General features: G+C 45.1%; 1 protein-coding gene across 1 annotated transcript in view; it reads right to left on the bottom strand.

Moving 5' to 3' along the window:
- CWF19L2 (CWF19 like cell cycle control factor 2) overlaps positions 1-11,438 on the bottom strand; it is a 62,049-nt gene extending 50,611 nt beyond the window's left edge. The window contains exons 1-6 of the mRNA XM_049778549.1: positions 11,280-11,438; positions 8,089-8,199; positions 7,177-7,296; positions 6,522-6,635; positions 4,700-4,819; positions 1,801-1,894 (exon numbers count right to left, since the gene is read on the bottom strand). Coding sequence (XP_049634506.1) covers positions 1,801-1,894; positions 4,700-4,819; positions 6,522-6,635; positions 7,177-7,296; positions 8,089-8,199; positions 11,280-11,372 — 652 coding nt within the window. The 5' untranslated portion in view covers positions 11,373-11,438. The remainder of the gene's footprint in view (positions 1-1,800; positions 1,895-4,699; positions 4,820-6,521; positions 6,636-7,176; positions 7,297-8,088; positions 8,200-11,279) is intronic.
- Between the last annotated feature and the right edge of the window lie 2,075 nt (positions 11,439-13,513).

Here is a 13,513-nt window from a genome sequence, read left to right as displayed (position 1 = left end):
TAAACTACTAAGCATGTGCATGGAACTAGAGAAATGTACTTTGCCCTCAATGTTTAAGGAGTTACATAAGTCTAATGTCTTTAGATTATATTGTGTGCTGCTAAGAAATAGTATGTACTACAACTGGGGATTTGAGGGACAAAGTAATTGTATTGTACATGGGTTCAGTTTTGTTTTTCTTAATTTTCTTTGGCTGAAAGTTCAAGGCTGGGATATCATCGATGGGACTACCGAGAATTCTGTTTATGGGTGATTGGGCTTCCACTGTAACTTTACCCTGTCCTCTTTCTTTGCATCTTTGTTGTCATAATTAAAATAAAAAAATTAAAAATATATATATATCTTCCAAATGACCAAGAATGACTGTAGACAAAAATAAAAAAATTTTACTGAGAAATCCCAAGAACAAGAAGACAGAATGTTAAACCACCATATGAGATTCTATATACTGGGTTGCTATGATTCAAATCAGATCTCCACCCCATTACCACCAAACACTCCGCGGCACCTCACTACTCAAGATATGACTGTGTCAAAAATATGCTGTCTCCATCTGCTGGACAGGAAGAGCACTACCCTAAGGACTGTGGTAAGGCCAGTACCAATCTTCTGGATGTCGTGAAGTGAGAACTTCTGAAGATAATAAATCATATCTTTGCTATTTACACAAAATTTTCATGAAATGCATAGACTTGGTCCTTCCTTGGATTTTTGTTTGCTTTCAGCTACATCTGATGGTGAACAGGCCACTCCTGGAGTGAAGAGCAAGGGGCACTCCCGTAGGCGTCGGGAGACCAGGGAGACCTGGTTGGGAACCAGGGATTGAAACCGGGGTCCCTGCAGTAAAAGCATGTGCTCCGGGCCTCTCAGTTATGGTCCATATTTGAAACTTTCAACATTTTATTATAGAACATAACCAAAACATTATCACATCTAGTGACCCATTATTATTGACTGAATATTAGCCCATTCAAAATAGAAACTTGAATATCAAATTTTTGCCAGGTATAAAACTGCATATTTAATCAATTTTATCCCAAGCCTATCTTAAAATAATCTTCCTAGGGCTGAAGACAGTACAGTGGGTAGAGTGCCTGCACATACACCAACCCTCTTACACACAGTTCAATCCCAGGGATCCTTTTTGGTTCCTTAAGCACTGCCAGGTTTGGTCCTCAAAACAAAAAAAAACTTTTTTTTATTTTTGGATTTTGGACCGCACCTGGCAGTGCTCAGAGGTTACTCCTGGCTCTTCACTCAAAAATCACTCCTGGGCCTGGAGAGATAGCACAGCGGCGTTTGCCTTGCAAGCAGCCGATCCAGGACCAAAGGTGGTTGGTTCGAATCCCAGTGTCCCATATGGTCCCCCGTGCCTGCCAGGAGCTATTTCTGAGCAGACAGCCAGGAGTAACCCCTGAGCAATGCCGGGTGTGACCCAAAAACCAAAAAACAAACAAACAAATAAAAAATCACTCCTAGCAGTGCTTAGGGGACTACATGGGATGCTTGGAATGGAATCCAGATTAACTTCGTGAAAGGTAAGTGCCCTACCCACTTACTATTACTCTAGCCCCTATTAAGCATTTCTGAAATTTCTTATCATCTTGCCAACCTACTCAAGTCATTCTCTTTGGAATAGTAAGTTCTGAGAGAGGCCTGTAGACTAATGCAGTTACCTTTTTTTTTATTTTAAGGCTGGTCAAGTGAAGCAGTGGGAGTGGAGAAGGAACTAAGAAATCTGTAACTGGCTGTGATCAATTAATTGTAAACACCACTGCACTCGGACCAGCTCAGAGTTACCTTTTGTGACTGATGACACCCTGCAGTCTTCTGGGGGCAAACCCGTCCCACCATCCTTCCAATAGGGGTTCAGTTCTCTTTCTTGAAGTCTAGACTAGAATAAAACATTTTCAAAAGTCATCATTTAGAAACAAGTCATCTAAAAATATCACCAAGTAATAAATCTAAGGCAGTTAATAGTTGTAATCTGGAATATTTAATTATTCTTAAAACATGCTTTTTGAAAATTTTTTATTAAGAGTGTTGAGACTGGGGCCGGAGAGATAGTACAGCAGTAAGGCGTTTGCCTTCCATGCAGAAGGACGGTGGTTTGAATCCCGGTATCCCATATGGTCCCCGCGCCTGCCAGGAGTGATTTCTGAGTGTAGAGCCAGGAGTACTACTGCCTGAGCGCTGCCGGGTGTGGCCCAAAAACCAAAACCAAAAAAAGAGTGTCGAAACTAAGATTCATTCAATGATTTTACTGCCATCTCCAAGAAAATCAAATTGGGAATGGAGGATGACACCCAGTGGTGACTGAGGGCTTACTCCTGGCTCTGTGCTCAGTGATCACACATGGTGATGCTCGGGACCATATGCATTAGTGGGGTTCTCCCTGATCCCAAGACAAAATATCTGAAGGTACCATGTGGGTGTACCTATTTAAGACCCTAGACCCACCCACTTCTGGGAGGGGTCTTGGAAACCGGATAGTAGGTGTAACCTTACCTGCTAGACCCTCCCATTTCTGGGAGGGGTCTGGGAAATGTTATATAAGGCTTGGACCAAGGGAATTCGGGCTTTTGGGCCTTTTGGCTTTTTGGCCCTTTTGGCTCTTTGCCCGTTCTGCGCTGCTGGGCGCTCTGGCTTTTGGGTTTCTGTGTTTTGGTCTTTGACCAGCATGGAGCCCAAAGGGAAGATGGCTGAAAGGAGTTTAGATGCAGGGCCAAGAATAACTAGTGCTTAAAAGGTTATGAGATAGGCCACACACATGTGGTGAATAGGGCCTGAATAAAGATGATTCTTCCTAAAGCCTGCCTGTGAGTAAGTTTTGATTACGCCGATTACCTGGGCCTGGAATTTGCCAGCTGGATGGGGATGAAGCCACGTGGCTGGGGCCTAAGCACAAAGGCCTCCATCCATTGCCATCCAGCCCCATCGTTAATTATTTCATGCTACAGTACCAGACCAGGAAAATGGCACCTGCTTTTGCACATGCTTTGCATGGTCCCCAAGGACTGCCAGAAATAACCTCCAAACACCACACTGAAAATAGCCCTTCAGGGCCCGGAGAGATAGCACAGCGGCGTTTGCCTTGCAAGCAGCCGATCCAGAACCAAAGGTGGTTGGTTCGAATCCCGGTGTCCTATATGGTCCCCCGTGCCTGCCAGGAGCTATTTCTAAGCAGACAGCCAGGAGTAACCCCTGAGCAATGCTGGGTGTGGCCCAAAAACCAAAAGAAAAAAGAAAATAGCCCTTCAGCATCCCTATGTGGCAAAAGCAAAAATGGGGGAGGGGTGAATTTTAAGGGTCACATTTTTTTCCTCAAGATAAGCCAAATATTTGTCATTTGACAAACTATAACAACATCCTGAACAACACATCCAAATCAATAAGCAGCTGTTTGAAATTGGCTCATCTCATTGACTGGGAGAGTTGATTTCTACACACACCAAAGAAACTCTTACTTAAGCAAGAACCAAAGAATTACTACATCTAAGCATGGATATTCTTCAACGGGGCAAGCATAAAGGCCAGAGAGATAGTTAAGCACTTTGCCTGCATATACCCAACCCATGTTTGACCCCAACACTGTAAAAGGTCCCCTAAGTACCACCAACAGTGATCCCAGAGCACTGAACCAGGAATAGATCCTACGCACTGCCAGGTTTGGCCAAAAGTAAACAAACAAAAAAGAAAAAGGTTTCCTTATGGCTCTCCAATTCCACTTTTGGGCACCTAACCCCCAAACATTAAAACATTAATTCAAAAAGACATCTGCACACCCACATTTACTGCAGCACTTGGGATAATAGTCAGGGTATGAACACAGCACAGATGTCTACAGAGAAATAAAACAACAGATAATACTGATTGAGAACAAACTTTCAGCCTTTGATTGCAGAACCAAGATTACCAAAGTTGTATTGGGGGAACGGGGAGGGAAAGAGATAGAGCCAGGTGATGTAAGGATGGGGGCGGGGCGATTGGTCTCGGGGCACTTTGGTGGTGGTGAAGGAACAGTAACTTGCTTCTTCAAAACCATGACAAATGATGTAATACAACAATGTTACCTAAACTACAGTTAAAAATAAAGTTTCCTACAGGAAGCTAGTTTTAAAGAACACTGCCAGGTGTGGTCCAAAAGCAAAAAAAAAAAAAAATTATAACTCTTTTTCTAAGTGTTTGCACTAATTTTATTATATACCATAGAAAATAAAAGGGCAAAGGGCCAAAGCCGTGGTGCAGAGGTAGCGCATTTGCCTTGCATGTGCAGGCCCAGGATAGACTCTAGTTCGATACCCCAGCATCCCATATGGTCTCCTGAGCCAGGAGCAATTTCTGAGCGCATAGCCCCTGAACGTCACTGGGTGTGGCCCAAAAAACAAAAAAAAAAAATAAAATAAAATAGTGGCCAGAGCGGGTGGCACAGGTGGTAAGGCGTTTTCCTCGCATACGCTAACCTAGGACAAACTTCAGTTCAATCCCCTGATGTCCCATATGGTCCCCCAAGCCAGGGGTAAATTTCTGAGCACATATCCAGGAGTAACCCTTGAGAGTCACTGAGTGTGGCCCAAAAACCAAAAAAATAAAATAAATAAAATAAAAGGGCAAGTGTAATTTTACTGCAAGATACAATCCTCTTACAATTCCCCAAAGTTCAATCAGGAAGGAGCTTCTCTCCCCGGGAGTCAGTTACCTGGGCAAGGGCCTCAGCCCTTTCCTGGTCCATTTTCCTTCTGGTCTCCTTTTCAGCTTTGAGTGATGACGACGACACGGTCTTAACAGACATGAAATCAACGGTCATCCACTCATCTCTCTGTTGGACACAAAACCAAGGAAGAGAGTTACTTTGATCTAAACAGATTAGAACTTAACCATAAAAACGAAGGCCTAAAAGCTTGAGTCCAGCCCTGAGCCTACCAATGCAGGCTCTCAAACATCCTTTCACAAACATCCTTTGCACAGTTAACAGTGCACACACTTCATGCTTTCCCATATGCTGTAACTCCACCCTGGATTTAGGTGTAGCTACCTGAGACCCACCCATTTCTAGGAGGGGTCTTGGGAACCAGATATTATGTGTGACCTTACCTGCAAGACCCCGCCCATTCCAGGGAGGGGTCTTGGAAAAGGTAGATAAGCCTTTGAGCCAGGGGATTAGGGGGTTCTGCCCTGCTGGGCGCTCTGGCTTTTGGGTCTTTGCCTCTTTTGGTCTTTGACCAGCATGGAGGTCAAAGGAAGATGGCTGAAAGGAGTTAAGACGCAGGGCTAGCTAAGAATGGCTGAATGCTTGAAAGGTTATGATGTAGGCCACACACATGTGGTGGATAGGGATGAATAAAGCTGATGCTTCCTGATGCCTGCCTGTGAGTGAGTTCAATACCCGTCGCTTTCCTGGACCCCAGACCCGCAGGTTGATGGGGGATGAAGCCACGTGGCTGGGGCCTAAGGACCAAGGCATCCTTCCCCATCCATCTCCATCCACCACCATCTTTAATTATTTGATTCAACAATATGCAAACTGCAAAATGCTGAACTACATACATATATTAGTAAGAGCAGGACAGAAAGTAAAGAAAGATGGCAACACTCCTCACAGAGCACAGTCAGAGATAAGAGCACTGTTAAGAAAGTGTCATTTCTCCAGTGACAACCAAGGGAAGAAACTCTCAAAAGTGATGGATTTCAACCTATTTATACCAGAGGGCCAGTGAAGAGAGGAGAAATAAAGCATAAATAAAAAACAAACATGTGTTCTAACCGTAGTTGTGTATTCATTTTTAAATATAATTTTTTTCACCAATTTTCGTGGAAATTCTGTGGTCATTTAAATTACCTCGACTGGTCCACATTTGCAGGACAGCTGAAAACAAGGGACCAATGGGCAGCTGAAAGCCAGGATCAGGCCTAGCTCTCCCAGGGAGCTGCAGACTCAATGAAGCATCTCTGACTACTGAAGAAACACAGATTCCAACCTCCCCCCAATAATTTGCTTGAAAAGTAAGATTCAGGGTACGGAGAGATAAAATAGTGGTAGGGCATTTGCCTTGCATGCAGCTGACCTGGGAGGAACCTGGTTCGATTCCCAGCATCCCATATGGTCCCACAGCCTACCGGGGGTTATTTCTGAGTGCAGAGGCAGGAGTAACCCTGAGCACCGCTGGGTGTGGCCCAAAAACCAACCAAGCAATAAATAAATAAAGTTTATAAAAAAAAAATAAAAAGTAAGATTCAAAAAAGTTAAGATGCACAGTTCAGAGGCCGAAAAGATAGCATAGAGGTAAGGCGTTTGCCTTGCATGCAGAAGGATGGTGGTTCAAATCCCGGCATCCCATATGGTCCCCTGTGCCTGCCAGGGGGCGATTTCTGAGCATGGAGCCAGGAGTAACCCCTGAGCGCTGCTGGGTGTGGCCCAAACCCCCCCCCCCCGCCAAAAAAAAAGAAAAAATATGCATACTTCACCATGCACCTGCTCCTTAAAGTCCACACAATTCTTCATTTCAAACCAGATGACTTACCTGGACATCCTGATCAGCTTCTTTCTCTGACTTTCCATCTTTTACCTTCCAGGCCTTCTCCTTGGCCGGAGCCTGGGGCAGAGGATCTGCCTCAACCCATTCTTCTTCAGAGCTCTAAGGACATGGAGCACAAAGATGAAATTCTCAGATTTATAAACTCTCATATAAAAATTCTGTTTTCACTTTTTCAAAACTTGGCTTTTAATTTTAATATATTTAAAAATTTCTTCAAATACCTTGAAAATAAACAATTTTAATGAGTAATGTATTTGTGTGAAAGCCTACATAATTATTGTTCCTTTTGCCATATATTCTTCCCTTCTTGAGGTATGAGGGATAACGAGGAGGCACGAGGGACCCTTCCACATATTTGGCTAACTGGATCTGTGACTTAGTATTAGAGTCCAATAATGTACTACTGCTCTGGCCTTGTGATGCCAGGAATTACCAAGGCCACTCGTGCATAGCTCAGAGGGCTCCAAGGCCACATTAGGTGGCACCTAAGGGACCATGTCATGCAAGGGTTCTAATCAGGGTCTCTTGGATACAAAGCATGCACCTTACCCTCTGTACTATCTATCTCTCATGCCCATATAATTCCTTTATAGACAATTTCCTCAAGCAGTTTTTTTGGATAGTTTCAACATATACTTACTGATGAACTATCTGTTGACTCATTTTTTTCATATTTCTGTTTCTTGTTCTTTTTTTTCTTCTCTTTCTTTGCTTTCTTTGAATGTTTGTCTTTTTTCTTCTTTTTTTTCAGAGAGTGTTCCTATAATCATTTGGAGAGGAAAGAAATTTAGTTTTGGGGCTTAAAAGTTAGCACAAGTGATAAGGCTACTGCCTTGGACACGCTAACCTAGGACAGACCACAGTTTGATCCCCCGGATTCCCATATGGCCCCCCAAGCCAGGGCGATTCTGAGCACATAGTCAGGAGTAACCCTTGAGAGTCACCAGGTGTGGCCCCAAAAATAAAAATTTATTTTTATATTACTTTTTTTTGGGGGGTAGGTTGGGTCACACCCGGTAGCACTCAGGGGTTACTCCTGGCTCTATGCTCAGAAATCACTCCTGGCAGGCTCAGGGGACCATATGGGACGCTAGGATTCAAACCACCGACCTTCTGCATGCAAGGCAAACGCCTTACCTCTATGCTATCTCTCCGGCCCCTATTTTTATATTACTTTTAAAGCAAATTATTGGGAAGGGGAATCTGTCTTCCAAAACAACTAAGTTATTCCATAAAATAAATAAGACCTTCAAGGCCATTTCATGCTGATACAAATATACAATTAATAAATCATTAAACTTTAGAAATTTTACTAAAAAACCATGAGGGAATTTTTTGCTTCATTTATAAATTCATTTGAGATTTTATATGTGTACATATAAATCATATATACAAATGTTTATATTCTTCTACTACATGAAAATATTTACAGTTATTAGCCCATAATAATATAAATTTAAAATCGTGTGAAAAAAAAACAAGATTCCCTTCTCCCCACCAAAAGCCAAACAAACCATTAAATTTAAAATGCTTTTTTAAAATTTATATTCACCTGTGAGAACTGTTCAATTCTCTCATTCACATCAGGGAGCATCCATGTATCCTCACCCCGAAGTCGTTTCAGTTCTTCGCACCTTTCTTCTTTTTCAAAATTAGCCTTAGCCTAGAAAAAGTAAAAATTAATCCAAGTGATTTTCACAAAATCCAACGTAAAAGAAATTTAAACGTCCCCACTTCCAAATTAAGTTCTCTTCAATCTTCTACTCCTTACCAAGAATTTGTACCAAACTGTAAATATAAAAATAGAAACCAAAAATAAAAAATTCTTCTCTTCCACAATATTAATCGCTATTTTTTTTTTTTGGTTTTTGGTTTGTTTTTGTTTTTGTTTTTGGGCCACACCCGGCGGTGCTCAGGGGTTACTCCTGGCTGTCTGCTCAGAAATAGCTCCTGGCAGGCACGGGGGACCATATGGGACACCAGGATTCGAACCAACCACCTTTGGTCCTGGATCGGCTGCTTGCAAGGCAAACGCCGCTGTGCTATCTCTCCGGGCCCGGTTTTTGGTTTTTGGGTCACACCAGGCAGCGCTCAGGGGTTATGCTCAGAAATCACTTCTGGCAGGCTCAGGGGACCATATAGGATGCCAGAATTCGAACCACCGACCTGCTACATGCAAAGTAAATGCCGTACCTCCGAGCTATCTCTCTGGCCCCATTAATGGCTATTGTTAATGTTAAAACATTAAGGCAATTCTACAATGGGACAAAGTGCTTTTTTCCAGCAACAGGAAAGGGGAGGAGAGGCAGGCCCTTTGGATCCCTCCCTTCAGGGGTTCCAGTTCACATCTGAACCAGATTTCCTATCCCCTCTCTCACCACACCATCAGTCTCTAGTTAATTGAGTTGCCATTCAGGAATTCTGGCCCCTATTCTCTCTCTTCCTCTCTTACGCTGCTGCCTGTCTTCAGTGTACTTCCATCTCTTCATCTTCATCATTCCACTACTCTGGCCTGAGCAGTCTGCAGAAGGATTTTCTTGCCTTTTTATCTGCAATGTCCATACCTCTTATTTTTTAGGAAAAAATATCTTCCTAAAAACAAACCATGCTATTGCCAAAAAATACCGTTCCTTCGTTAAAAGTCAATAGAATAAGTTCTTCCTAAACACTGTTCTTGCCCTTTCAAGTCAGATATGGTCCTTCTCAAATTCTGTCTCTATGGTAAAATTTGTGGTAGCTTCCATAGCCTACATCTTCCAAAAAAGAGACATGAGGCCCCTGGGGGCGGGGGGGTCCCTGCACATCCACACAAGACAATGCTAGGGGGAGCAATGACTGCCAGGCCTGCACAAAAGCCAAGTATCACAGAAAGTGGTCCTCAGCACCCCTGAGCACTATTTGCCTTGATGAAAGAATTTCTAGACACAATATCACTTATGCATAAGTCAGAGCAGGATCAAAAGCTCTTCAGATGCACATTGACCCATTGCCCAAAACTGTCATATTGACCGAGCTTGCTCTGTCTCCTTTCTGCTTCCTCTAACAGGCTCCTCAACTGCATTTAACGAGTTTTGAACAAACAAAAGCAAAACCCCTGGACAGGGGAGCGGTCAGTGAGCTGGAGCAAGAGCTTTGCCTGTGGGAGCCCTGCACCCACGCTGCAAGGTCCCCCAGTACTGCCAGCTGAGACCGCCAGGCCATGTGTCAACAGGGTTTGACACTGAAACCAACCCAAATCCAAAAACTCGTGTGTGAACCCACGTTTCCTTACAAGGAATAACGCTGCCCTCCTTCAACTGCCACATGTCTGTCTTATAACTTGTCAGTTCATCACAGATGTTATATTCCCCACATCCTTCACCTAACTTCGCTACGATTCCACTAGGACATCTGCAAATTTGTGAAGGGGCTGGACTTTCTAGATGTTTGTCTGTTTGTCTGGGTCATGAATTCATTGGCAAAGTAGCCTGGAATCGACATCGCTGAGTCCAGAGAAGATGAGTGGGGCAGGCAGGAAGGCAGCTCCCACACTCTGGGACACCTGGCATGAGCCTCGCCAAACCAAGGTTCTCAGGCCAGATCTAGCAGCTGCAAGGACCGAGAATGACAAAAGCCGGGGTGTAGGACGGTGATTAGGGGGCCGAGAACCTTGAAAGTGAGCCCCTGGGACCTGATTAGAAATGTCACGACTGCTTGGCTGAAGGGATAAGAAAACAGAGCGACAAACAGCTAGACACAGAGAGACAGGCAGAGACAGACACAGGCAGGCAGACACAGACAGACACAGACACAGAGACAGACAAAGAGAGACAGACACAGAGAAACATAGACAGACACAGAGAGACAACACAGAGAAGACACAGAAACACAGGCACACACACACAGACATGGAAAGACACAGAGACAAACAGACACACACAGTGACAGACACAGGCAGACAGACAGACACAGAGAGACAGAAACAGACAGACATAGACACAAAGAGACAGACACACACAGAGTCAGACACACACACAGAGACAGACATAGGAAGATAGACACAGACACAGGCAGACAGAAATGCAGAGACACAGGCCCAAAGACACAGACAGATATGGACAGACACAGAGAGAGACAGAGACACAGGCAGACAGACAGACACAGAAAGACAGAGACACAGACAGAGGCAGACAGGCACAGGCAGAGAGACAGAGATACAGAAAGAGACACAGAGAGACATAGACACAGACACAGGCAGAGAGACAGAGGCACAGAGAGACAGAGAAACAGGCAGACACAGAGACAGAGACACCGAGACACACAGGCCCAAAGACACAGACAGATATGGACAGACACAGAGAGAGACAGACATAGAGAGAGACAGAGACACAGGCAGACAGACACAGAAAGACAAAGACACAGGCACAGGCAGAGAGACAGAGACACAGAGAGACAGAGACACAGGCAGACAGACACAGAGACAGAGACACAGAGAGAAAGACAGAGACAGACAGAGACAGAGACACAGGCAGACAGATACAGAGACACAGAGAGAAAGACAGATACAGAGACAGAGAGACAGAGACAGAGAGACACAGAGACAGAAACACAGAGAGACAAGCAGACAGAAAGACGCAGAGACAGAGACACAGAGCGGCCTGAGACACCCCCAGAGTCCGCGGGGTCCCCAGTGGGCCCCCAGGCAGGTGAGGTGCCACCGGGGGCGAGGCCCGACGACCCTAGCAGGCCCTCGCTCGGAGCTACCTGGCGCAGCAGCTCGGCCCTGGCCAGCCGCGCCCGCTCCTTGCGCGCCGCGATGCTCTGCTCGCTTTCGAACCGGCCGCTGGGCGCCGCCATGTTGGGCTGCCGTAAAGCTGGGCGGCCGCTTTACGACAGGTCGTTCGCCAACCAGCCCATCGCGACCTCCGGCGGGGGGCGGGGCCTTGAGCCAGCGGCGGAGCATGCGCAGTTGTCGGGTCCGGGCCTGCTCTGGAGCATGCTGGCTCGTTTCATGTTGGTCTGTGTAGGATCCTGCGAGATCCTCACTCCTCTTTGCACCCATCGCCCCTTAAACTTGTCCTGGGGACTGGAAGAAGTGGAATCTGCACCTCTCAGAGTTTGCCACACAGGTTCCCCTTTTCCCAGCTATCCTGAGACGGATGGAAGTTGAAGGCAGGGTGGCCCGAATGGCGATGGCAAGGAGTGCAAAATAGCTTTGCATTTTGGTAGTGTTTTTGTTTTGGTGCTGATAGGTGCTCAGGGTTCACGCCTGGTGTATTTTTAAAATATTTAAATATTTTAAAAATATTTGCAAGTATACAAGAATGTTACTGTGAGATTCTTGGTGTCAGTATCCTTGCTTAAATTTCGATTTTAAATAACTTTTCTCCTCTGTTCTCCTTTGATCCTAACTGTCCAAGCACTTTTCCACTAAACTGTACAATTATATGCACTCATGCTTTTATTAAGTTTGCAGTTCCCAAAGTTAATATATATTTAGAAAAAAATAGTACTGATTGCATTGACTGAGCTTATAATTGTAGACTAAAAGACAGGAGAATACTTTTAAACTAGATACCTTTGAAACATTAAAACCTTTAAGCCATATAAGGGCTGAAGAGACAGTTCAACGGGTAAAGTGCTTCCCTTGCATACAGTGAACCCACAGATCCTGTTACCCAATAAGTTTCCAGCCCTGATCAATGATCTCAGCTAAGAGTAAAGCCCAGAGCATCACAGGATGTGACCCAAAAATAGCAAGGACAAAACTGTTGAAAGAATGATTAGAACTCATCACTGTCTTGGTTAACCAATTGAGACTCTCTTTACCCTGAATTCTGAGCACAGGTACCAAATGACCACCTCAGCGCCACCCAGAATTTAAACCAGGCATTGAATCAGCATGAGCTGGAAGCGCCTGTTTGGGAGAAGACAGTTCCTTCACTCTGGCAGAGACTCAGGATGCTGATACTTTCCTTTCACATCCAACTCCATGTCCATCTCCCTGAATGACACCCCACATTTCTGGTGTCCCCTCCACTGGGGTTCTCAGATGAGCCAGTCCAAACTTAGTCCCAGCACAGCTGGAAGCTCTGGGCTCTCCCATGGGCCATGCTGTCCTAGCGCTGAACCTGCTTTTCTCCTCTGTAGTCTTCTGAAGTTCTCCTGAGAGATCTACCAGATCACCGAGAATCTCCCTGATCTCCCTCCAGGCCTGAATCTATTGATATTGATAACCCAACAGAATCAAGTTACTGGTCCCACACCAGATGACCATTATTGGCACCATCCAGCCCCAAGAGAGCCTGTGTGGCACCCAATGCCAGAGTAGCACTTCTGCCCGTACTGTACCAAGGAGCCACTTAGTGCCATGTGTGAGCAACAGTCCAGGATCTGTATATCTGGAACAGATTTGGTAGCTTGGCAGTTTGATAAGGTTAAGTCAAGTTTGATAAGTTTTCTGTCAAGAGGGTATAGCAGGTAGCGTCCAGCTGCAGTTGCTCATGCAAAAAGGGGAGCCTGCCTTTTGGAGAGTGCCACAGAGAGATCAGCCAGGACCAGCTGGGAGTGTACTTCCTTTGTTCAAGTTTGTTTTGGTTTTGGGTTTTGGGGGCACACCCAGCAGCTCTCAAGGGTTACTCCTGGCTCTGCACTCAGAAATCGATCCTGGCAGGCTCAAGGGACCATATGAGATGCCAGGAATCAAATCTGGATCCATCCCAGGTGGGCGGCATGCAAGGCAAACGCCCTACCACTGTGCTAGCTCTCCGGCCCCTAAATTTCCTTATTCTGATCGATGGAAAAATGCCACTTTTTCCACAGGTGCTGATTTTTCACAAGAGCTGATTAAAAAGGTAGTTAATTTCATCTTTTTCTTGTTGCTTGGCTGGTTTTTAGCATTTGGGCCGCCCCAGGTTTGGTGCCCAGGGGTCGCTCCTGGCTATAGTCGTAGGTAACCCTGACCTCCTGCATTCAGGGCATGAGACGCGCTATTCTGG

This window comes from Suncus etruscus, chromosome 8 (genome assembly GCF_024139225.1).
Source record: "Suncus etruscus isolate mSunEtr1 chromosome 8, mSunEtr1.pri.cur, whole genome shotgun sequence".
NCBI lineage: Eukaryota > Metazoa > Chordata > Mammalia > Eulipotyphla > Soricidae > Suncus > Suncus etruscus.
Note: the sequence above shows the minus strand (reverse complement) of the source record. Positions and strands in the feature narration are given on the sequence as shown.